At 39.2% G+C, this 26,278-nt stretch overlaps 1 protein-coding gene across 9 annotated transcripts in view; it reads left to right on the top strand.

The window, feature by feature from the left end:
* Positions 1-26,278, top strand: part of UBR2 (ubiquitin protein ligase E3 component n-recognin 2) — a 123,789-nt gene that overhangs the window by 6,251 nt on the left and 91,260 nt on the right. For 8 of the 9 annotated variants that reach the window (XR_016394612.1, XM_089918707.1, XM_089918706.1 and 5 more), the window contains exon 2: positions 3,489-3,748. Coding sequence is in view for 7 of the 9 variants with exons in the window: in XM_089918707.1 (XP_089774833.1) it covers positions 3,489-3,748 (260 nt within the window). In the remaining 2 variants the exon portion in view is untranslated. Of the gene's footprint in view, positions 1-3,488; positions 3,749-26,278 lie in introns of those variants that run through there. The other variant, XM_089918711.1, reaches the window with a different exon arrangement.

Here is a 26,278-nt window from a genome sequence, read left to right as displayed (position 1 = left end):
ATTTAGAAAGGATTGTTTCACTTTCGGGGTGAAAAGTTTTTCACTGTTATAAGTTTCCATCCAGCCCCTTAACTTATGAAGAGATTTTTACATTTTTAGGAAAAGTTCTCTAAAATGTGAAATTGACTAGAAAGGTAGTATATATCACCTCATGAATATGTAAAATCTATATGTTATTTTTTCAAAGGAAGGAAGTGAGCTGAAGATTGTGCAAGTAATAGTTAAAAAGAAGACCTTATACGCTTGTCTTAACAGTGTTAGACATCACATAAACGTAAACTTTTTTTTTTTTAATTAATTTTTTTTGGAGTATAGCTGCTTTACAATGTTGTGTTAGTTTCTCCTGTACAGCAAAATGAATCAGCTATATATATACATATATCCCCTCTTTTTTGGATTTCCTTCCCATTTAGGTCAACACAGTGCATTAAGTAGAGTTCCCTGTGCTATACAGTATGTTCTCATTAGTTGTCTGTTTTATACATACTATCAATACTGTATATGTGTCAATCCCAATCTTCATAAACTCTTTTAACAAGGATGTAATTTGAAATTTAGATTGTAATCTATAGGTAAACATTGGACTTATGAGCTAACAGTTAACTGCATTTTTGTAGAAGTGAGTTGTTTCATATTTTCTGATTTCAAATTTTCACTTGGTTTAGAGCCAAAATGAGCAGGTCTTAATTACATAATGTGTAACTAAATAAATTATGTTTATTTGGAGGACAAATAAACACAGATGGAATTGGCATGGGAAGCAGGAATAAATAAATGACAGAATATAGGGGAAAGCCTTAGGACCTAAGGAAATAGAAAGGGAAAAGAAAGGAGGTGGTTTGAAGGATGCCTATATAGGGCTTATTTGGTTTGGTTTTTAAGAACCTGCAGGCCTGGATCTGCTTTATTTCTGTGTCCATTGAAGCCACGTTCCATTAAAGCCAAACATCTTTTTGTAATGTCAATGTTAAGTGACAGTCAGTAGTATATACATATTTATAGTCATTCAGTTAACGGATTTTACTAACTGCCCACTGGGGCTTGGTTCTGTTTTAGACATGGGGGGTAGGGGAACAGGAGATGAGGGTGAGGAAGAGGCTAAGAAGACGTCTTAGAGAAAGTGAAACATAAACTGAGATCTGAAGAATGAGTAGATAACAGCGCTGTAAAGCAGAGAGAGAGGAGCAATACTGATCAGGAGGAGGAAACTGGAAAGTATGATACAAGGCAAAGGACCTTGTAAACCAGGGGTCCTCAACCCCCGGCCTGAGGACCGGTAGTGGTCCGCAGCTTGTCAGGAGCTGGGCTGCACAGCAGGAGGTGAGCAGCAGGCGAGCCAGCGAAGCTTCATCTGCCGCTCCCCATCACTAGCATTACCGTCTGAACCACCCCCCCACCCCGCCGTCTGTGGAAAAATTGTCTTCCATTAAACCAGTCCATGGTGCCAAAACGTTTGGGGACCGCTGTTGTAAACCATGTCAGTGGACTTGATTTGATCCTAAATAGAAGGGGAAGCTGAATGACATGATCAGACTGGCATTTTGCAAGAAACACTCTGGTAGTGAGGTTGGAAAAATGGACTGTAGAGGGACCAGACTAGTGGGGATTACTAGTTAGGACACAGTTGCATTAATCCTTGCAAAAGACAGGAGTGGGGAGTTTGGACTAGGGTAGTGGAAGTAGTGCCACCGGAGATGGAGAGAAAGAAATGGATGGATTCAACAGATACTTAGGAGGCCTAATAGACAAGACATGATGACTAGTTGGATGTTGGGGTGAGGAAAAAAGATTTCTGAGTTTTTCTGGTTTGGATACCTGGGTAGATGCTGGTGTCTGAAATAGAGAAACGGAGAAAATAGCAGGGTGTTTTTTGTGGTGTGGGAGATCATGAGTTCAGTTTTGGACATATTGAGTTGGTGTCTGAAAGGAAAAACTGTTTCTTCCTTTTCTTTTTATTCTCACATCAATACTTCCGGCCGCCAAACGTGTGTGTGTGTGGCGGGGTGGTTTCCTACACCAGGCAATTCTCTCGTTCTCAGTAGACACCAGTTGGGTGTCCTACAACTCAGTCAGTTCTGACACTGTACACCTGCAGTTAGCATCAGATCCCACAGATTAAGGGCTCAGTCCCACAAGGCTGCCCCGCTTCACTACTGCAGATGCCAACCACAAGCAGTGGGTCCTCAGGTTACCCACAACTTATGTTGCAAATTAAGGGGTTCCCATGACCCCCTCTTTGGGTTCGATAATTTTATAGAATGGCTCACAAAACTCAGGGAAACAGTTTATTTACTAGATTACTTGTTTATTATAAAATGATACAACTCAGGAACAGCCAGATGGAATAGAGCAAGGTATGTGGGAAGGGGTGTGGAGCTTCCATGCCCTCTCTGGGCGTGCCAGCACCTCTGTTTGTTCATCAACCAAGGAGATCTCTGAACCCCCGACATTTTTGGATTTTTATGGAGGCTTTGTGCCTCCATAGGCATGATGATCAAATGATTGGTCATTAGTGCTTAACTCCACCTCCAGCACCTCTCCCTTCCCTGAAGTTGGTTGGGGTGGAGACTGTAAGTTCCACCCTACTAATAATGTGGCTAGTTGCCCTGGCAACTAGCTTCCCATCTTTAGGGGCTTTCCAAAAGTCACCTTAGTAATATCAACTCAGGTCTGATTGAAGGGGGCTTGTTATGAATAACAAAAGACATTCCTTTCACTTTTATCTCACTTATCACTTAGGAAATTGGAAGATTTTTAAGAGCTCTGTGCTAGGAATGAGAAGACCAAATATGTTTTTCTTATCATAATATCACAGTATCTATTAGATATCTAAGTATAATTATCACAGGTAGTAGGACATGAAAGTTTGGGGACAGGGGAAAGTGACTTTTTAAAATGTTTTTAACAGGGAGAGCAAAGGAGAAAGGGCTTATAGAGAGGTTGATCAGGGCATAAAGATATCGATAGAACAAACTCTCTTATGGACTGACATTCATAAGAGACTGGCGTGTCCTTTATAATCATTGAGAAATAGAATTAGTGTATTGGCTGTTCATGTTCACTGTATGCTGTTCCTGTCAGCCAACCGACAGGAGAATCCAGATCACAATCAGAATATCATTTGAGCAAAGCATTAGAAATTAGAAAGAAAGTCAGATGGGCTCAATGGCTAGTGTCTTATAAGATGATATGTTGTGGTCATTTTCCTGTATTGCCTACAGAAGGTTGCTTCAAGAGCCATTTTGAGGAGATGGGCTCGTTCCACTTTACTTTCACTTTAAGTTGAATTTTAAAATACTGGGCATTTTAGTAAAATTGTAAATTGAGTTTTATCCTTTTTTGGAAAGAAGACATGCAGTGATGAATGTCAATAAAATAATTTATAAGACTCATTATTTTTGCACCTAAAAGAAAATAGAGTATGTTTATTCAAATTAGCAGTTTATTGACCTTGTTTAAAACTATTTTTTCTTTTTTCTTTTTTAAAGAAATGGCTGCAAGCAACTGACCTCACTAGAGAAGTGAACCAGCATTTGGCTCACTATGTACCCAAAATCTACTGCAGGGGTCCCAACCCTTTTCCACAGAAAGAAGACATGTTGGCACACCAAGTTTTGTTGGGACCAATGGAATGGTACCTTTGTGGTGAAGATCCTGAGTTGGGATTTTCAAAACTTGAACAAACAAACAAACCTTCTCATCTTTGTGGTCGTGTTTTTAAAGTGGGAGAACCTACATACTCTTGCAGGTAAGATATTGTCATTTTCTTTCTTTCCTTGTTTTTACTTGACTTTTTTATTCCTGAAACCTTACATTTTTGTTTTCAAATTATGAAATATCAGTATTATATATGTATATATGTGTGTTAGTTTCCACAACAAATATATGTGTCTTAATAAATTATTATAAACAAACATTATATAATTATTTTCCAGGTCAAGATATAGAACATCACCAGCATTCCAGAAACCCATTGTGTACTTTATTCCTCCCCCATAATTAGCTCCTACCTTGACTCTTGTAATAATCACTTCCTTGCTTTTTTTTTTTTTTTTTTTTTAACACGGGCCTCTCACTGTTGTGGTCTCTCCCATTGCGGAGCACAGGCTCCAGACGCGCAGGCTCAGCCGCTCCGCGGCATGTGGGATCCTCCCGGACTGGGACACGAACCCACGTCCCCTGCATCGACAGGTGGACTCTCAACCACTGCGCCACCAGAGAAGCCCACTTCTTTGCTTTTCTTGATGGTTACAGTGATTCTTTTTGATGTTCGAATTATCCTACATTTGACCTTTGAGAGCCCCGTTACACTAGCTTCTTTGCCCTTTTCACATGCCTTTATTAGTTTTTGAGTGCCTCTGCTTTCTGGCATAAGATGTCCACACCTCACTTTGTACTTACTCTGACCCATATGTAGAATCAGCCATTTTTGCAGGGAATTTCCTTTTAGTTGGGAATGTTAGTTAGAAATCATGATGTGGGTGCTATATGTACTTACTGCTACTAGGTTGAGTTTTTTTTGTTTTTGTTTTTTTTTGATTTCTTGTTGAGAATTAAGTATACAAGGGTAGAAGATGGAGAGGAAAGTGCTCTGTCTCCCTTTATGACTATCTACTCCTGTTTCTCAGAACTAATCATTGTTAACATACTTTTATATGTCCTTCCAGAAATTTTCTATGCATGTACATGCCCACATATGGGGCTATCTTAAACATACACATACGCAGACATACATAGAAAAGGGAATACGTTAGCTATACTGGGCTAAATTTTCCTTTCTCTATTTAACAAAATCTTGACATTGACGTCTGTCCATATCAGCTGATATAGCTAGGTAATATTCCACTGTTTGGATATACTATTGATAGAGTCATTTTTTTTCTTAAGACTTTTTCCCATACAACTTAAATTTAATAAGCTTAATTTTGGTTAAGACCTCTGGGTGTCTATGGTAATCTTTCTTTATCAGCATGGTTAGAATACTGATAGAGATCTTTTTATATATTGAAAGGCTGTTAGATCTAGTTTTTTGTCTATACAGAAACCTCTTTGAGTCCTTTATTGGCGTTTGGAGCAATAGATCTAGTTCAGCCTCATGATTTACAGATGAGAAAACTGAGATCCAATTGTTGTAGTACCATCCTTTGTAGCAAAAAGATCCAGTTCCAAAGAAGGCATTTGTATGTCATGTCTTTTAATCTTCAGTCTGGAATGTTGCCTCGGTTTTTCTTTGACTTTCATGATCTTGACATTTTGAAGATTACAGGCCATTTATTTTGTAAATGTACATCAATTTGGGTTTGTCTGATACTCTTCATGATTAGAGTCAGGTTGCCTCTTTCACAGAAATATTGCAGAAATCACGTGTTCTCATTGTATCCTATCTAGTAGCATATGATTTTGATTTGGTTCAATAACTCTTTAAATTTGATCACTTGGTTAAGGGGATTTCTGCAAGGCTTCTCCACTGTAAAGTTACTCTTTTTCCCTCTTTAATCAGTAAGTATTTGGTGGGGAGATACTTTGAGACTATTAAATACCCTGTTTCTTATCAATGTTCAGTTTCTTAATTTATTTATATCAGTATATGTTCATGGAGCTCCATTATTCTTGTGGTCAAAATTGTTCTAGATTTGACCAGTGGGAGACCCTTCAAGATGTCTTTGTTGTTTTTCATGTCCCCATCATTCTCTGAGCACTTCCTTTTTCTTTCTGACACAAGATATTTTGGACACATCTTGGGCTTTTCCCTACCCCAGCCCTGAAATGAACCATTTCTCTAAGGAGCCTAGTTCTTTTTTAGTAGAGATTAATGTTCAGAAATAAGATACTAAGTGTGCCTGTTGCCATTGGTATGTCACTAATCCCAGGCCCTGTCAGTGGATCTATGTATCTGTAGGTCTCTCTAGTTCCAGTCCAACACCACAGGATTCTTTCTTGTTTTCTTCCTTTGCATATTTTAACTCCCTTCTCTGCTGATGTCATATGTGTCTATGTGTGGGGTCCATCCCAGGGGAGAACAGGTTGCGTGCAGGTTTGAATGCTTTGTAGGAAGGCCTTGATTAAATTGACAGAGTTCTGAGAGCTTCCATTACTAGAAGAAGAAGTAGGAAGAATTGTGTTTTCAACAGTGATCATGGAATAGGCTTTTGGGAGTTTGGAGGAGTGGAGGTGGGATGACGGGAGGAGGAGTATATCTATTCTCTCAATGAAAGTGGTGCACTGAAAAGCTGTTTGCCTGTACTTGAAGATTAAGTGTGCCTAAAGGATTTGTGGATGAAACCAAGTCAGGGATGATCTCAGCAGAGTTTTCCTGTATGTGCATGATGGAGTTTGGACTTGGATGTGTCAGTCTGGAGTTTCTTTGAGATATAAAATCATTTCACTAGAGCATGGAGGTATAGGTTAATCCATTCATACCTGTCCTGGGACTCTAACTGTATATTTAGAGGATGTATAGAATTAATGAAAAGGAAGGCACCTTGAGTAAGGGGATTGCCTCATGGTTTGAGGAGAGAATTTTCATTTTCATGACATCATCTAAAGGGTCACAAGGATACATTTATTAAGGATAGACAACACCAAGAACAGCATTGGCCACTGCTTTTTAAAAATTGACTTGAAAAACTAATATAATAGGCAAAACATGTATTTTGTTATGTCTCTCAAGAGGTACAAAAGTATATGCCATGAAAGGTACCCTCTCCCACTCATCCCTTAATTTCCCTGTTCCCTTATCCAGAGGTGACCACTGTTACTAGTTTCTTGGTATTCATCTAGATATCATATGAATATCTAGATCCAAACATTTATACTTTTTTCAGTAAATGCTAGCATACCACATAAACTGTTTTCATCTTGCTTATTTCATTTAAAATTTGTCCGTCAGATTGTTAAATAACATATATAGAGAGAGCTGACTTTGTCTTTTTAATGGCTGGTTATTATTCTCTTGTATGGATGTTCTGTTCTTTACCTACTTGTCTTCTATTAGTAGACATTTAGGTTGTTTCTGGGACTATAAATAATACTGCATTATTATACTTTGTGTCTTTGTGCACGTGTAGAAGTATATACACAGGATACATTCCTAGAAGTAGAATTTCGGGGCGGAAGGATGCATGCATTTATTTCCTTTTAACAGCCAGTAGCAAAAACTTACAAATGAAAAGGAGATATAATACGCTAGTTGGAGGAGGAAAGGCAGAGTGGAAAACAAACAACAGAAACTGCTATAGTTATGATGGAAGAGATTGGAAAATGTCTTTCAGCCAGCCTTATGAGGGGAAGAAACCAGGGAGCAGAGGATAGGCTGTGGCAGCCAGAAAGAAGAGGCAGATTGGCCAATTCCCTGAACTACTGAAGAAAGAAAGCAGTATCTGGGGACCTGCACTTGGACAGACAAGTAGCCTGGAATGGGGGAGAGGGATATAATATATGATGGCCCCACTAGGACTCAAGTTTGAACCAGACTCTTAGAGGATATTTCTAAACTTTGTTGTGGCTTGAAGTTGGCCGACTCCAGGTTAAGGGCCCAGACTTCCACAAGACTGTCTAAAATACAGCTGCAAGTTTGGGGAACCCCAGAGCCATCCTCAGTTCTCATCAGCTGGCTACAAATTTCAGGCATCTCCATAGACTACTTGAGGTTGCATAATTCACTAGAACAACTCACAACTCAGGAAAATGCTGCACTTATGATTAAAGTTTTATCATAGCAAAAAGACACAAATCAAAACCAGCCAAAGGGCAAGATTTGCAAGTGCTAAGTTTTTGTTGTTCTCAGTGACATGGTATTATCCTCCTGGCACATTAATGCTTGACAACACACAGAGTATTGCCAACCAGGGAAGCTCACCCAAGCTTAGGTGTCCAGAGTTTTTATTGGGTTTCATTATATAGGCATGATTAATTGAACCATTGCCCACATGACTCAATATCCAGCTCCACTTCCCTTCCCAGAGGTGGGGCTAATATTATGTGCCTGAAAACCCCAGCCCTTTAATTACGTGCTTGATTTTTCTGATATGGCCAACCTTCACTCTAAGTTATCTCATTAGTATAAACTTTCAGATATGTGGGGGACGGGTGGGAGCATGACTAGCAAAGACACTGCTATCACATGGGAAAGTTCAAGGATTTACAGGTTACCTCCTAGGAACCCTAGACAAAGGTCAGCCAAATTCTTTATCACACAGTTGTTGAGAAGGTAAATGAGGTCCTTTGTGTAGGGCTTTCCACAGTACTTGGTACATAGTAAACTCTTAGTAAATGGCCATGCTGGGGTCCTGAGGATGAATGTCTTATGTTAAAAGTAGGTGTTCCCATGAAACCCAGGACCCTGATAAAATGACAGTGGAGTCTATTACTTGGAAAGATGAAATATGGTTGTTGGAATTCTGGGAGAGTTTGTAAACTAGACCCTTCAGGATAAAGGTGACTTATGTCTATAGGGTGGAGGTTTTCTTTAGCCAGAAAAAATGATATTCAGGAGTCTTTTATGTTTAGTACTTAGAAAAGGAGTCTGTGAAGGGAATTAGGTTAATTTTTCTGTTATTTGTTCATTGTTTCTAAAATTGTGTAGGTCCCAAATTATCTCTCTGAAGCCTCTGTGATGTCAGAAAAAGCTGTGTTTTCAGGCAGTGGGCTAATGTTTATATTTGTCTGTACTTAGTTCTCTATTAGGAAAAATGTAATCAAACCTGTCACTTGTTATTTCTTTCTAAATAGAGGTGGCTGTTTTTTTGTGTTTTTTTTAACATCTTTATTGGAGTATAATTGCTTTACAATGGTGTTAGTTTCTGCTTTATAAAAAAGTGAATCAGCTATACATATACATATATCCCCATATCTCCTCCGTCTTGCCTCTCCCTCCCACCCTCCCTATCCCACCCCTCTAGGTGGTCACAAAGCACTGAGCTGATCTCCCTGTGCTATGCGGCTGCTTCCCACTCGCTATCTGTTTTACATTTGGTAGTGTATATGTCCATGCCACTCTCTCACTTCGTCCCAGCTTACCCTTGCCTCTCCCCACGTCCTCAAGTCCATTCTCTACGTCTGCGTCTTTATCACCCTGTGAGGTGATTGTTATTAGGGGCAATCATCTTAGTGTTGATGTTGATCATAGCTATGTATATTTTGACATCTCATAACCATTAAGAAAAATAAAATACTAGTAAAATATGAAATCATACTTTGGTGTATGGTTTACATTTTTTTTTTTTTTTTTTTTTTTTAAACATCTTTATTGGGGTATAATTGCTTTACAATTGTGTGTTAGTTTCTGCTTTATAACAAAGTGAATCAGTTATACATATACAAATGTTCCCATATGTCTTCCCTCTTGCGTCTCCCTCCCTCCCACTCTCCCTATCCCACCCCTCCAGGCTGTCACAAAGCACCGAGCTAATATCCCTGTGCCTTGCGGCTGCTTCCCCCTAGCTATCTACCTTACTACGTTTGTTAGTGTGTATATGTCCATGACTCTCTCTCACCCTGTCAAAGCTCACCCTTCCCCCTCCCCATATCCTCAAGTCCGTTCTCCAGTAGGTCTGCGTCTTTATTCCTGTCTTACCCCTAGGTTCTTCATGACGTTTTTTTTTCCCCTTAAATTCCATATATATGCGTTAGCATACGGTATTTGTCTTTTTCTTTCTGACTTACTTCACTCTGTATGACAGACTCTAGGTCTATCCACCTCATTACAAATAGCTCAATTTCGTTTCTTTTTATGGCTGAGTAATATTCCATTGTATATATGTGCCACATCTTCTTTATCCATTCATCCGATGATGGGCGCTTAGGTTGTTTCCATCTCCGGGCTATTGTAAATAGAGCTGCAATGAACATTTTGGTACATGACTCTTTTTGAGTTTTGGTTTCCTCAGGGTATATGCCCAGTAGTGGGATTGCTGGGTCATATGGTAATTCTATTTGTAGTTTTTTAAGGAACCTCCATACTGTTCTCCATAGTGGCTGAACCAATTCACATTCCCACCAGCAGTGCAAGAGTGTTCCCTTTTCTCCACACCCTCTCCAGCATTTATTGTTTCTAGATTTTTTGATGATGGCCATTCTGACTGGTGTGAGATGATATCTCATTGTAGTTTTGATTTGCATTTCTCTAATGATTAATGATGTTGAGCATTCTTTCATGTGTTTGTTGGCATTCTGTATATCTTCTTTGGAGAAATGTCTATTTAGGTCTTCTGCCCATTTTTGGATTGGGTTGTTTGTTTTTTTGTTATTGAGCTGCATGAGCTGCTTGTAAATTTTGGAGATTAAACCTTTGTCAGTTGCTTCATTTGCAAATATTTTCTCCCATTCTGAGGGTTGTCTTTTGGTCTTGATTATGGTTTCCTTTGCTGTGCAAAAGCTTTGAAGTTTCATTAGGTCCCATTTGTTTATTTTTGTTTTTATTTCCATTACTCTAGGAGGTGGGTCAGAAAGGATCTTGCTGTGATTTATGTCATAGAGTGTTCTGCCTATGTTTTCCTCTAAGAGTTTGATAGTTTCTGGCCTTACATTTAGGTCTTTAATCCATTTTGAGCTTATTTTTGTGTATGGTGTTAGGGAGTGATCTAATCTCATACTTTTACATGTACCTGTCCAGTTTTCCCAGCACCATTTATTGAAGAGGCTGTCCTTTCTCCACTGTACATTCCTGCCACCTTTATCAAAGATAAGGTGTCCATATGTGCGTGGGTTTATCGCTGGGCTTTCTATCCTGTTCCATTGATCTATATTTCTGTTTTTGTGCCAGTACCATACTGTCTTGATTACTGTAGCTTTGTAGTATAGTCTGAAGTCAGGGAGCCTGATTCCTCCAGCTCCTTTTTTCGTTCTCAAGATTGCTTTGGCTATTCGGGGTCTTTTGTGTTTCCATACAAATTGTGAAATTTTTTGTTCTAGTTCTGTGAAAAATGCCAGTGGTAGTTTGATAGGGATTGCATTGAATCTGTAGATTGCTTTGGGTAGTAGAGTCATTTTCACAATGTTGATTCTTCCCATCCAAGAACATGGTATATCTCTCCATCTATTTGTATCATCTTTAATTTCTTTCATCAGTGTCTTATAATTTTCTGCATACAGGTCTTTCGTCTCCTTAGGTAGGTTTATTCCTAGATATTTTATTCTTTTTGTTGCAATGGTAAATGGGAGTGTTTTCTTGATTTCACTTTCAGATTTTTCATCATTAGTATATAGGAATGCCAGAGATTTCTGTGCATTAACTTTGTATCCTGCTACTTTACCAAATTCATTGATTAGCTCTAGTAGTTTTCTGGTAGCATCTTTAGGATTCTCTATGTATAGTATCATGTCATCTGCAAACAGTGACAGCTTTACTTCTTCTTTTCCGATTTGGATTCCTTTTATTTCCTTTTCTTCTCTGATTGCTGTGGCTAAAACTTCCAAAACTATGTTGAATAAGAGTGGTGAGAGTGGGCAACCTTGTCTTGTTCCTGATCTTAGTGGAAATGCTTTCAGTTTTTCACCATTGAGGATGATGTTTGCTGTGGGCTTGTCATATATGGCCTTTATTATGTTGAGGAACGTTCCCTCTATGCCTACTTTCTGCAGGGTTTTTAGCATAAATGGGTGTTGAATTTTGTCAAAAGCTTTCTCTGCATCTATTGAGATGATCATATGGTTTTTCTCTTTCAATTTGTTAATATGGTTTATCACATTGATAGATTTGCGTATATTGAAGAATCCTTGCATTCCTGGAATAAACCCCACTTGATCATGGTGTATGATCCTTTTAATGTGCTGTTGGATTCTGTTTGCTAGTATTTTGTTGAGGATTTTTGCATCTATGTTCATCAGTGATATTGGCCTGTAGTTTTCTTTCTTTGTGACATCCTTGTCTGGTTTTGGTATCAAGGTGATGGTGGCCTCGTAGAAGGAATTTGGGAGTGTTCCTCCCTCTGCTATATTTTGGAAGAGTTTGAGAAGGATAGGTGTTAGCTCTTCTCTAAACGTTTGATAGAATTCACCTGTGAAGCCATCTGGTCCTGGGCTTTTGTTTGTTGGAAGATTTTTAATGACAGTTTCAATTTCAGTGCTTGTGATTGGTCTGTTCATATTTTCTATTTCTTCCTGATTCAGTCTTGGCAGGTTGTGCATTTCTAAGAATTTGTCCATTTCTTCCAGATTGTCCATTTTATTGGCATAGAGTTGCTTGTAGTAATCTCTTATGATTTTTTTTATTTCTGCAGTGTCAGTTGTTACTTCTCCTTTTTCATTTCTAATTCTATTGATTTGAGTCTTCTCCCTTTTTTTCTTGATGAGTCTGGCTAGTGGTTTATCTATTTTGTTTATCTTCTCAAAGAACCAGCTTTTAGTTTTATTGATCTTTGCTATCGTTTCCTTCATTTCTTTTTCATTTATTTCTGATCTGATTTTTATGATTTCTTTCCTTCTGCTAGCTTTGGGGTTTTTTTGTTCTTCTTTCTCTAATTGCTTGAGGTGCAAGGTTAGGTTGTTTATTCGAGATGTTTCCTGCTTCTTAAGGTGGGCTTGTATTGCTATAAACTTCCCCCTTAGAACTGCTTTTGCTGCATCCCATAGGTTTTGGGTCGTTGTGTCTCCATTGTCATTTGTTTCTAGGTATTTTTTTATTTCCTCTTTGATTTCTTCAGTGATCACTTCATTATTAAGTAGTGTATTGTTTAGCTTCCATGTGTTTGTATTTTTTACAGATCTTTTCCTGTAATTGATATCTAGTCTCATAGCGTTGTGGTCAGAAAAGATACTTGATACAATTTCAATTTTCTTAAATTTACCAAGGCTTGATTTGTGACCCAAGATATGGTCTATCCTGGAGAATGTTCCATGAGCACTTGAGAAAAATGTGTATTCTGTTGTTTTTGGATGGAGTGTCCTATAAATATCAATTAAGTCCATCTTGTTTAATGTATCATTTAAAGCTTGTGTTTCCTTATTTATTTTCATTTTGGATGATCTGTCCATGGGTGAAAGTGGGGTGTTAAAGTCCCCTACTATGAATGTGTTACTGTCAATCTCCCCTTTTATGGCTGTTAGTATTTGCCTTATGTATTGAGGTGCTCCTATGTTGGGTGCATAAATATTTACAATTGTTATATCTTCTTCTTGGGTCGATCCCTTTATCATTATGTAGTGTCCTTCTTTGTCTCTTGTAATAGTCCTTATTTTAAAGTCTATTTTGTCTGATATGAGAATTGCTACTCCAGCTTTCTTTTGGTTTCCATTTGCATGGAATATCTTTTTCCATCCCCTTATTTTCAGTCTGTATGTGTCTCTAGGTCTGAAGTGGGTCTCTTGTAGACAGCATATATAAGGGTCTTGTTTTTGTATCCATTCAGCCAATCTGTGTCTTTTGGTGGGAGCATTTAGTCCATTTACATTTAAGGTAATTATCGATATGTATGTTCCTATTCCCATTTTCTATATTGTTTTGGGTTCGTTATTATAGGTCTTTTCCTTCTCTTGTGTTCCTTGTCTAGAGAAGTTCCTTTAGCATTTGCTGTAAAGCTGGTTTGGTGGTGCTAAACTCTCTCAGCTTTTGCTTGTCTGTAAAGGTTTTAATTTCTCCATCAAATCTGAATGAGATCCTTGCTGGGTAGAGTAGCCTTGGTTGCAGGTTTTTCTCCTTCATCACTTTCAGTATGTCCTGCCACTCCCTTCTGGCTTGTAGGGTTTCTGCTGAGAGATCAGCTGTTAACCTTATGGGGATTCCCTTGTGTGTTATTTGCTGTTTTTCCCTTGCTGCTTTTAATATGCTTTCTTTGTATTTAATTTTTGACAGTTTGATTAATATGTGTCTTGGCGTATTTCTCCTTGTATTTATCCTGTATGGGACTCTCTGTGCTTCCTGGACTTGATTAACTATTTCCTTTCCCATATTAGGGAAGTTTTCAACTATAATCTCTTCAAATATTTTCTCAGTCCCTTTCTTTTTCTCTTCTTCTTCTGGAACCCCTATAATTCGAATGTTGGTGCGTTTAATGTTGTCCCAGAGGTCTCTGAGACTGTCCTCAGTTCTTTTCATTCTTTTTTCTTTATTCTGCTCTGCAGTAGTTATTTCCACTATTTTATCTTCCAGGTCACTTATCCGTTCTTCTGCCTCAGTTATTCTGTTATTGATCCCATCTAGAGTACTTTTAATTTCATTTATTGCATTGTTCATCATTGCTTGTTTCATCTTTATTTCTTCTAGGTCCTTGTTAACTGCTTCTTGCATTTTGTCCATTCTACTTCCAAGATTTCGGATCATCCTTACTATCATTATTCTGAATTCTTTTTCAGGTAGACTGCCTATTTCCTCTTCATTTGTTAGGTCTGGTGCATTTTTATCTTGCTCCTTCATCTGCTGTGTGTTTTTCTGTCTTCTCATTTTGCTTATCTTACTGTGTTTGGGGTCTCCTTTTTGCAGGCTGCACGTTCGTAGTTCCCGTTGTTTTTGATGTCTGTCTCCAGTGGCTAAGGTTGTTTCAGTGGGTTGTGTAGGCTTCCTGGTGGAGGGGACTAGTGCCTGTGTTGTGGTGGATGAGGCTGGATCTTGTCTCTCTAGTGGGCAGGTTCACGTCTGGTGGTGTGTTTTGGGGTGTCTGTGGCCTTATTATGATTTTAGGCAGCCTCTCTGCTAATGGGTGGGGTTGTGTTCCTGTTTTGCTAGTTGTTTGGCATAGGTTGTCTAGCACTGTGGCTTGCTGGTCGTTGAGTGAAGCTGGGTGCTGGTGTTAAGATGGAGGTCACTGGGAGATTTCCACCGTTTAATATTATGTGGAGCTGGGAGGTCTCTTGTTGACCAGTGTCCTGAAGTTGGCTCTCCTACCTCAGAGGCAGAGCCCTGACTCCTGGCTGGAGCACCAAGAGCCTTTCATCCACACGGCTCAGAATAAAAGGGAGAAAAAGTAGAGAGAATTAGTAGAAGTGTGAGGAAAGAAAGAAGGAAAGGAGGAAAGGAAGGAAGGAAGAAAGAAGCAAAGAAGGAAAGAAAGGAGGGAGGGAGGGAGGAAGGAAGGAAGGAAGGAAGGAGGGAAAGAAGGAAAAAAGACAGAAAGAAAGAAGATACAGTAAAAATAAAATAAAGTATAATATAGTTATTGAATTAAAAAATATTTAGAAAAAAAAAAAAAAAAGAGGGACGGATAGAACCTTAGGACAAATGTTGGAAGCAAAGCTATACAGAGAAAATCTTATACAGAAGCATACACATACACTTTCACAAAAAGAGGTAAAGGGGGAAAAATCATAAATCTTGCTCTCAGAGACCACCTCCTCAATTTGGGGTGATTCGTTGTCTAAAGGAGGGAAGGACGGAAAGAAAGAAAGAAAGAAAGAAGGAACGACGGTAAAGTATAATAAAGTTATTACAATTAAAATTAATTATTGAGAAAAAAAAATTTTTTTTTTAAAAACCATGGACGGATAGAGCCCTAGGACAAATGGTGGAAGCAAGAGTATACAGACAAGATGTCACACATAAGCATACACGTACACATTCACAAAAAGAGGAGAAGGGAAAAAAATCATAGATCTCGCTCCTAAATTCCACCTCTTCAATTTGGGATCATTCCTTGTCTATTCAGGTATTCCACAGATGCAGGGTATATCAAGTTGATTGTGGAGCTTTAATCCTCTGCTTCTGAGGCTGCTGGGAAAGATTTCCCTTTCTCTTCTTTGTTCTCACAGCTCACAGGAGCTCAGCTTTGGATTTGGCCCTGCCTCTGCGTGTAGGTCGCTGGAGGGCGTCTGTTTTTTGCTCAGACAGGACGGGGTTAAAGGAGCCGCTGATTCGGGGGCTCAGGCTCACTCAGGCCGGGGGTGAGGGGGGGGAAGGAGGGGCACTGCGTGCGGGGCGGGCCTGCGGCGTCAGAGGCGGCGTGACGTTGCGGCAGAGGCCGGCGTGACGTTGCACCAGCCTGAGGCCCGCCGTGCGTTCTCCCGGGGAAGTTGTCCCTGGTTCCCGGGAACCTGGCAGTGGCGGGCTGCACAGGCTCCGCAGAAGAGGGGTGTGGAGAGTGACCTGTGCTCGCACACAGGCCCCTTGGTGGCGGCAGCAGCAGCCTTAACGTCTCCCGCCCGTCTCTGGGGTCCGCGCTTTTAGCCGCGGCTCGCGCCCGTCTTTGGGGTTCGCGCTTTTTGCCGCGGCTCGCGCCCGTCTCTGGGGTCCGCGCTTTTAGCCACGGCTCGCGCCCGTCTCTGGGGTTCGCGCTTTTTGCCGCGGCTCGCGCCCGTCTCTGGGGTTCGCGCTTTTAGCCGCGGCTCGCGCCCGTCTCTGGAGTTCCTTTAAGCAGCGCTCTTAAACCCCTCTCCTCGCGCACCAGGAAACAAAGAGGGAAGAAAAAGTCTCTTGCCTCTTCGGCAGGTGCAGGCTTTTCCCCGAACTCCCTCCCGGCTAGTCGTGGTGCACTAACCCCTTCAGGCTATGTTCAAGCCGCCAACCCCAGTCCTCTCCCTGCGCTCCGTCCAAAACCGAAACCCGAGCTTCAGCTCGCAGCCCCGCCCGCCCGGGCGGGTGAGCAGACAAGCCTCTCGGGCTGGTGAGTGCCGGTCGGCACCGATCCTCTGTGCGGGAATCTCCCCGCTTTGCCCTCCGCACCCGTCGCTGTGCACTACTCCTCGGTCCCGAAGACCCCCCTCCGCCTCCCGCAGTCTCCGCCCGCGGAGGGGCTTCCTAGTGTGTGGAAACTTTTCCTCCTTCACAGCTCCCTCCCACTGGCGCAGGTGCCGTCCTTATTCTTTTGTCTCTGTTTTTTCTTTTTTTCTTTTGCCCTACCCAGGTACGTGGGGAGTTTCTTGCCTTTTGGGAGGTCTGAGGTCTTCTGCCAGCCTTCAGTAGGTGTTCTGTAGGAGTTGTTCCACGTGTAGATGTATTTCTGGTGTATCCGTGGGGAGGAAGGCGATCTCCGCGTCTTACTCTTCCGCCATCTTCAAGGTCCCCCTGGTTTACATTTTAACTTAAACTAAGCTAGATTTAGTTCCATTGTTTTTGTTGTATAGTTAAATTAAAAACATTCTTTTTTAACATTTAAAAACTTACTGCGTGAATGTTATAGATTACCAGAATTTGGGGTTGGGAGTTATGCTGCCACCAGTTAGGAATATTCTTAGCATATGTTTCCAGATAGTACTTTATGATGCTTTATTATAAACTTTATTAAACAGTTTTGCTTGTTTAATTTTTTTTAACTCCAATTCTGTCAATAATGATGGATAAGGTTATGCTAAAAATAACAAACAACCCTACAATCTCAGAGACTTTAAATATCCAAAATACATTTATTGTTCAGACTGTGTGACCAGTTCAGATCAGTGGGGGTGATGAGTGGAGGGTTCTACTCTAGGTAGTTACTTCATACCATGTAACATCTCCATAAACTTAATGTTTTTAGGGTTCACCACAGCAAGGGAAGAGGAGGGTCTTGCACAGCAGATAAATTGCTCTGGCTCAGAAATGATGACCATGCCTACATCCCTTTAGCTAGAACTAGTTAGAAGGCCTCTGTCCAACTGCAAAACAGGGCAGGGAAGTGTAATTCTCCTATGTCTGGAAGAGATGCAAACTTGGAAGTGGATGAACATTAGAAGTGTTTTCAGTGGTCTTCAGGGTTTGGGGGTTATTTTTCCTCCCTCACAGAGTTGTTAGGATAAAATGAGATAATGTGTATAAAAGCACTTGGGGAGCTATAAGGATTTTTTTTTTTTTTTTTTTTTTTTTTTTCCAGTACGCGGGCCTCTCACTGTTGTGGCCTCTCCCATTACGGAGCACAGGCTCCGGACGCCCATGGCTCACGGGCCCAGCCGCTCCACGGCATGTGGGATCTTCCCGGACCGGGACACGAACCCGTGTCCCCTGCGTCGGCAGGCGAACTCTCAACCACTGCGCCACCAGGGAAGCCCTATAAGGAATTTTTGTATGTAAGATTTTTTAAGCGGAATACTCAGTCTTAAAATACATTACTGAGCCATGAGTAATAAATATCTTAAGCAGAGGGATAGAGATGGTTTCATTCCTTTTCTGTTTGGAAATATAAAGCTCTAATATGGAAGAACCACTTATTTCTAGTAAGAGTTGTTTGTTAGTTTCTTGCTTTTTAAAAAACTTGAACACTTGATCTCTTTTTAGGAGAGTTCTATTTTAAGACTGGTTTTTTTTTTTTTTTTTTTTTTGGCTGCATTGGGTCTTCATTGCTGCATGTGGGCTTTCTCTAGTTGCGGCGAGCAGGGGCTACTCTTCGTTGTGGTGCACGGGCTTCTCATTGAGGTGGCTTCTCGTTGCAGAGCACAGGCTCTAGGTGCGCGGGCTTCAGTAGTTGCAGCATGCGGGCTCAGTAGTTGTGGCTCGCGGGCTCTAGAGCGCAGGCTCAGTTGTGGCACACAGGCTTAGCTGCTCTGTGGCATGTGGGATCTTCCCGGACCAGGGCTCGAACCCATGTCCCCTGCACTGGCAGGTGGATTCTTAACCACTGCACCACCAGGGAAGTTCCTAAGACTGTTTCTTTTTAACATGAATGGTCCAGAGATTGTAATGAATGCTGTGTTAGTTTAAAAAATATTGGTTACCTCTAATTATGGATGTGACACATGAATGAAATTATACTGTATGTATTGTAAATGTGTCTTTTTTTCATGAAACAATTTGTCTTAGAGATCTTTCCCAGTCAGTATATATAAATCTACATCATTCTTTTAACTGCTGTGTTTCCATAGTAAGGACAGGCCATGATTTATTTGATTGCCCTGTTTATTAATGAAATTAGAAATCAGTATATTTTAGGATTTTTTTTTTCTGTAGCAAACTGCACCACAAAGAACATTGTGTACCTATTTGTATACTTCTCTTTTTATACCCATTTCAGTATTTTCCAAGGGAGATACCTAGAAATAAAATTTCAATGCTGTATATTATCACTGTGGCCTTCAATATATTGGAATTTCCCTTGTCTACCTTGCTCTCTCCAACCTAGGAAAATAACAGGGAGTGGGAAGTTGATATCTCCTAGATAGGTTGGATTCCTGTGGTTGTCTAAAATGAATCTTGTATTCTTGGTTTGGATATTTGTGATCATTTTTATTTATTTATTTTTTATGCACCAGTTTGGTGCAAGATCGAACATAGGAGTATGTGGGGTATAATATCAACTTTACACGTATGCCTTTGTCCAGATGTTAGGAAATAATAGAGGTATGAATAGATTACTGGTAATCCTTTTGGGTAAGGAGACTTGGATTTATATCAACAAAATTTTCCTATTGATACCCTATTTGAGTTCTTTATTTTTTAGGGGAAAATTTATATATTTCAAAAGGCACAAATCTTAATTGTGCATTTTTGACAATAGTTAACCTCATGTAACTCACATCCTCCCAAGATAGAGAACATTTTCATCTAACTAGAGATTTCCTTGTTAACAGCTCCAGCCCTTAGGTAACCACTATTCTGATATTTTCACCTTAGATTAGTTTTGTCCATTTTAGAACTTCATCAAAATGAAATTATACTGTTTGGTGCCTGGCTTCTTTTACTCAGCATAATATATATCTGATTCATTCATGATCCTATGATTATTAGAGATTGTTTCCATTTTTATTGCTGAGTAGTTGTCCATTGTATGAGTGTATTGTAATTGCCCATAATCCATTGTACTACTGATGAACATTTGAGTTGTTTCAGTTTGAGGGTATCATAAATAAGGCTTCTATGACTTCTTTTTTATCAGCTCATTCTACTTTTTGGTAGATACTTTAAATATTTAGAGCTAAGGAAAATGGTTTATTTCATGAATCATATCAGCTTATGCCAACATTATATTAAATGCAACATATTAAAGTATTAGGCATTATTATTTTGTACTCGGCTATAAATCTGTGTGTTTAAAATACCAAATAAGGGAATTCCCTGGCGGTCCAGTGGTTGGGACTCCTCACTTCCACCTCAGGGGCCATAGGTTTGGTCCCTGGTTGGGGAACTAGATCCCACATGTTCCACGGCGCAGCCAAACAAAAATAAGATAAGATAAAATAAAATAAAATACCAGATAATAAATCTTGCACTATTAAAAATCTTCAGCTTTTTATGAAACATTTTAGGAATATTAAGACACCATTAAAATAGGCTTTTCTAAACTGTTATCTAAGAGAAGGCACCCTTAGCTGGCTACAGCCATTTGCAAAACAAGTCTTTTTGTGGACATATGTTTAAATATTCATGGATAAATCTCCAGGAGTAGAATTGCTGTGTCAAAGGGCAGGTCTATTTGAACTTGACAAGAAACTGCCAAAACTTTTTCTAAAATTTTTTTTTGTTCCCACCAGTAATGTTCCACTTGCTCCATATTCTCACCAACATTTGATGTTGTCAGTCTTTTAAATTTTAGCTGTTCTATATAGTGATATCTCAATATGGGTTTAATTTTCTCTAATGACTAATGATGTTGGTGCAATTTTGCATGTGTTCATTGCCCATTTAACTAATGAAGTTTTTGTTCAAGTCTTTTGTCTGTTTTTTATTGGCTTCTGTATATTTTTTATTACTGAGTTTTGGAGTTTTTTATATGTTCTGTTTCTTTGTGTTTGTGGTGTTTTTTTTCAGCCGTGCTGTGCAGCTTATGGGATTTAGTTCCCGAACCAGGGATTGAACCCGGGGCTTCGGCAGTGAGAGAGCAGAGCCCTCACCACTGGACTGCTGGGAATTCTCTGGAGTTCTTTATGTGTTCTGGATACGAGTCCTTTGTCAGACATGTTTTGTGAATATTTTCTCCCAGTCTGTGACTTGCCTATATGGTGTCTTTTTTTTGGCTGCACTGTGTCTTCGTTGCTGTTCGCAGGCTTTCTCTAGTTGTGGCAAGTGGGGGTACTCTTTGTTGTGGTGTGGTGGCTTCTCTTGTTGCAGAGCACGGGCTCTAGGTGCGCGGGCTTCAGTAGTTGTGGCACGCGGGCTCAGTAGTTGTGGTGCACGGGCTTAGTTGTTCCATGATATGTGGGATCTTCCCGAACCAGGGATCGAACCCATGTTCCCTGCATTGGCAGGCGGATTCTTAACTACTGGGCCACCAGGGAAGTCCCTGTACGGTGTCTTCTGATGGCAGGGGTTTTAAATTTTGATGGAGTTTAACTTACCAACTTAAATTTTATGATGATTGTTTCCTGGGTTAAAGAAATGTCTGCCTTCTCCCAGGTGGGAAGGACATTCTCTCAGTTTTCTTCCATAAACTTTGAAATTTTAGATTTTATTTGTGGGTCTGTGATCTGTCTCAAAACTAATTTTTTTTTGTATGGCTTGAGGTGTAGGGGTTGAGTTTCATTTACTTACTACATGTGGGGATCCAGTTGTTCTAGCACTGTTTATTCTTTTGCCCATTGAATTGCTTTGGTACCTTATCAAAAACCATTTGCCCATATGAGTGTGGGTGTATTTCAGAACACTAATCAATTCCATTCATTGATATGGCTATTCGTATGCCAATAACCACATTAACTTGATTACTGTAACTTTGTAGTAAACTTTGAGTTGATTCCATTTTTGTTCCTTTAAAGTTTCATTTGTCTGTTTCAGATCCTTTGCATTTTATAAATTTTAGAATTAGCTTGTCAATGTTTATTTTTAAGAAAGACTGCTGAGATTATGATCAGGATTGCGTTGAATCTATAGATCAATTGGGGAAGAATTGACGTTTTAACAATATTGAGTTTTCCAATCCATTAACATCTTATGTCTCTCCATTTATTGAGATCTTCTTTAATCTCTTTTAACCGTGTCTTTTGTTTTTATGTGGAATTTATACATACCTCTAAGTATTTTATGATGGTATTCTTTTTTCTTAGTTTTAGTTTCTTAGTTTTTTTTTTTTTTTTTTTTGGTGGTACGCGGGCCTCTCACTGCTGTGGCCTCTCCCGTTGCGGAGCACAGGCTCCAGACGCGCAGGCCCAGCCGCTCCGCGGCATGTGGGATCTTCCCGGACCAGGGCACGAACCCGTGTCCCCTGCATCAGCAGGCGGACCCTCAACCACTGCGCCACCAGGGAAGCCCCTAGTTTCTTAGTTTTAATTTCAGTTTTCTTCTGTGAATATAAAGAAATACAGTTGGGTTCTAATATTGATCCTGTGTCCTGTGACGTTGCTAAATGCGCTTAGTAGTTCTAGTAGTTTTTGTTATCTTCTGGGTTTTGTTCCTTAGGATTTTTGCATAATTGTGTCCTCTCTGAATGGACAGTTTTATTTGTTCCTTTACAGTCTTTCTGTCTTTTATTTTTTTGTGCCTTATTGCACTGGTGAAAGTAGGACATCCTTGCCTTGGATGGGAGGTATTCAGTCTTTTACTGTTAAATATGATGTTAGGTATAGTTTTCTGATATACACCCTTTATCTCATTGAGGACTTTCCCTTCTATTCCTAGTTTGCTGAGTGGTGTTTTTTGTTTGGTTGTTTTTTGTTTTTTTAAAATGACTGAATGTTGTCAGGTGCTTTTATTACATCTATTGAGATTGTCATAATTTTCCGTTTTTATTCCATTAATGATTGCATTGACTGATATTTTTCCAAATGGTTTTCATTACTGAGATAAACTCTACTTGATTATCATGTATTGTAACTTTTATATATTGCTGGATTCAGTTTGCTAGTGTTATATTAAGGTGTTTTTGTGTCTGTACATTTCATGGATTACAGACACAAAAAAACCTTAATATAACACTGTCACTTATAACATAAACCTGTCAGAACAGCAAGTGCAGAGATGGGGCAAGCTTTCAGGTTGCTTGATTCAGTGGCTCAATCATATCATTCAGGGCTCAGCTACCTTTTCCCTGTCCTCTGCCATTCTTTTTTTTAAAAAAATATTTTAGGGGCTTCCCTGGTGGCGCAGTGGTTGAGAGTCCGCCTGCCGATGCAGGGGACACTGGTTCATGCCTCGGTCCGGGAGGATCCCACATGCCGCGGAGCGGCTGGGCCCGTGAGCCATGGCTGCTGAGCCTGCGTGTCCAGAGCTTGTGTTCCTCAACGGGAGAGGCCACAGCAGTGAGAGGCCCCCGTACCCAAAAATATATATACATATTTTAATTTCATTGGAGTATAGTTGATTTACAATGATGTGTTAGTTTCAGGTGTACAGCAAAGTGATTCAGTTATACATACACATATATTTTTTAGATTCTTTTTTCATATAGGTTATCACAGAATATTGAGTAGAGTTCCCTGTGCTATATAGTAGGTCCTTGGTGGTTATCTGTCTTTTATATAGTAGTGTGTCTATGTTCATTCCAAGCTCCTGATTTATCACCACCACCCCCACACACGTTTCCCCTTTGGTAACCGTAAGTTTGTTTTGGATATCTGTAAGTCTGTTTCTGTATTGTAAATAAGTTCATTTATATGTTTTTTAAAAATTAAAAAAGAAAATAATAATATAAACCTGCACTTTCTTGTAATGTCTTCATCTGGTTTTGGTAGAGCAGAGTTATGCTGGCCTTATAAAATGAATTGAGAAGTATTCCTTTTTCCTATATTTTTGAAGAATTTGTATAAAATTGGTATGAGTTCTTCCTTCAGCATTTGAAGAATTTTCCAGTAAAACAAACCACTAAGGCCTGGTATTTTCTTCAGAGGAAGTTTTTGATAAATTAAATTTCTTTGATGCTTACTAGAGTTATTTAGAGCTTCATTTCATCTTGTGCAATTTTGGTACACTGTACTTTTCAAGAAATATGTTTCATTGTATAATGTCAAATTTATTGACATAGAGCTGTGCATATTTCCTTATGCTGCTGATATCTGTGGTATCTGTAGTGAGGTCCCCTCTTCCATTCTGATATTAGTAATTTGTGTTTTCTGTCTTTGAAAAGATTAATAAAACTGATTAAAGAATCAGTTTTTGGCTTTGTTAGTTTTCTTTTTTATCTGTTTTGTTTTTTTGATTTCTACTTTTATTCTTCTTTCTACTTAACTTTTGATTTAATGTGCTCATATTTTATTCTTTAATCCATGGGTTATTTAGAAGCGCATTGTTTAATTTTCATATATTTGAGACTTTCCTAGATATATTGTAACTGGTTTCTAACACAATTAAAGTTTTGTAAGGTTGCAATCTTTAAATTTATTGAGACTTGTTTTATGACTTAGCAACATGGTCAATCTTGTACATTCCATATGCACTTGAAAAGAAGGTGTATTTTGCAGTTGCTGGATGAGTAATCTATAAATGTCAATTAGGACAAGGTGGTTGATTGTGCCATTCAGGTCTTCTATACTTACTGATTTTTATGACTAGTTCTTTCAATTACTGAGAAAGGGGTATGAAAATCTCCAAATGTGATTGTGGATTTGTTTACTTCTTTTAGTTCTATCAGTTTATGTTTCATGTATCTAAAAGCTCTTTTATTAACCACATACATAGATATTTATAATTGCTATATACTGATATATTTTATCATTATGAAATGTCAGTGACCTTTATTAATTCTTGTACTTAGTCCTTGTCTTAAGGTCTATTTTATCAGATGTTGATATAGCCACTCCTTTCATAACATATCAGTGTTATATATACTTTTTACCTTTTTCAGTGGTTGCCCTAGAATTTGTGATATATTACAACTAACCCAAGTCCACTTTGGCTGCCTGAGAAAGTTTTCCTTTCACCTTCACTTTTGAAGAATAATTTTGTAGGTACAGAATTCTAGGTTGGTAGGCATTTTTTCTTTCAACACTTGAAATATTTCACTCTGCTTTCCTGTTGCTTGCATGGTTTCTGAGGAAAAGTCAGATGTAATTCTTATCTTTGCTCTTCTGTAGGTAAGTTGTTTTTCTCTTCCGGCTTCTTTCAGGACTTTATCTTTGATTTTCTGTAGTTTGAAAATGATATGCCTAGGTACAAGGTTTTTTGGTGTTTATCCCACTTGATGTTCTTTGAACTTCCTGGATTTATGGTTTGGTGCCTGCTATTCATTTAGGGAAATTCTCAATAAATATTGTTTTCAATATTCTGTTCCTTTCTCTCGTTCCTCTCTTTTTTGTATTCCTATTACACATATGTTAAACCTTTTGTAGGTGTCCCATAGTTCATGGATATTCTGTTGTGTTTTCCTTCCAGTCTTTTTTCTCTTTGCTTTTCAGCCTTAGAGCTTTCTTTTTTTCCCCCAAGACGTATATTTAAAGGTTTGGTTTTTTTTAACTTTTTATTTTATACTGGAGTATAGCAGATTAACAATGTTGTGATTGTTTCAGGTGCACAGCAAAGGGAATCAGCCATACACATACATGTATCCATTCTCCCCCAAACTCCCCTCCCATACATGAGCCTTAGAGCTTTCTGTTGAGACATCCTTAAGCTCAGAGATTCTTTCCTCGGCTATATCCAATCTACCAATAAGTCCATCAAAGTCTGTCTTCATTTCTGTTTCAGTGTTTTTGATCTCTGGCATTTCTTTTTGGTTCTTTCTTAGGATTTCAATCTCTGTTTATATTGCCCATCTGTTCTTGCAGGCTGTCTGCTGTATCCATTAGAGCCGTTAGCATATTAATCATAATTGTTTTTAATTCCAGGTCTGGTAATTCCAATATCTGAGTCTGATTTTGATGCTTGCTCTGTCTCTTCAAAGTGTATTTTTTGGTCTTTTAGTGTGTCTTATAAATTTTTCTTGATCGCTAGACATGTGATATACTGGGTAAAAGGGATCTTGTAAATAGTCCTTTAATAATGTGGTGGTACAAACATAGAGAACAGACTTGTGGTTGCCAAGGGAGAGGGGGGTGTGAGGGGGGGAAGTGTTGGGAGTTTGGGCTTAGCAGATGCAATCCTATTGTATATAGGATGGATAAACAACAGGGTACTACATTATAGCACAGGGAACTATATTCAATATCCTGTGATAAACCATAATGGAAAAGAATATGAAAAAGAATATATATATATGTATAACTGAGTCACTTTGCTGTACAGCAGAAATTAACACAACACTGTAAATCAGCTATACTTCAATAAAATTTAAAAAAAACAAAAAGCATCTGCTAGAAAATGTGTAACAGGAAAAAAAATAACGTGGTGGTAATGGGTCAGGGAGTAGAAGCATTCCGTAGTTGTGTGATTAAGTCTCAGTCTTTTAGTGTGCCTGTACCTCTGAGCTGTGAACTTCACATGTGTTTCTCAATGCCCCTGCATTCCCCCTTTAGTTGGGACAGGATGGCTAGAGTGGACTGGAATTGGGTATTTCCCTTTTTTCAGGTCAGTTTGACTGATAATACCCCAGCAGGTTAGGCTCTGATTAAATAGTTTCTTCTGCAGGCAGACTTTGTTAAG

Source organism: Delphinapterus leucas, chromosome 10 (assembly GCF_059928025.1).
Source record: "Delphinapterus leucas isolate spDelLeu-1000000601 "Yukka" chromosome 10, BTC_Dleu_Yukka2, whole genome shotgun sequence".
Taxonomy (NCBI): Eukaryota; Metazoa; Chordata; class Mammalia; order Artiodactyla; family Monodontidae; genus Delphinapterus; species Delphinapterus leucas.
This window is presented reverse-complemented; position numbering and strand designations above follow the sequence as displayed.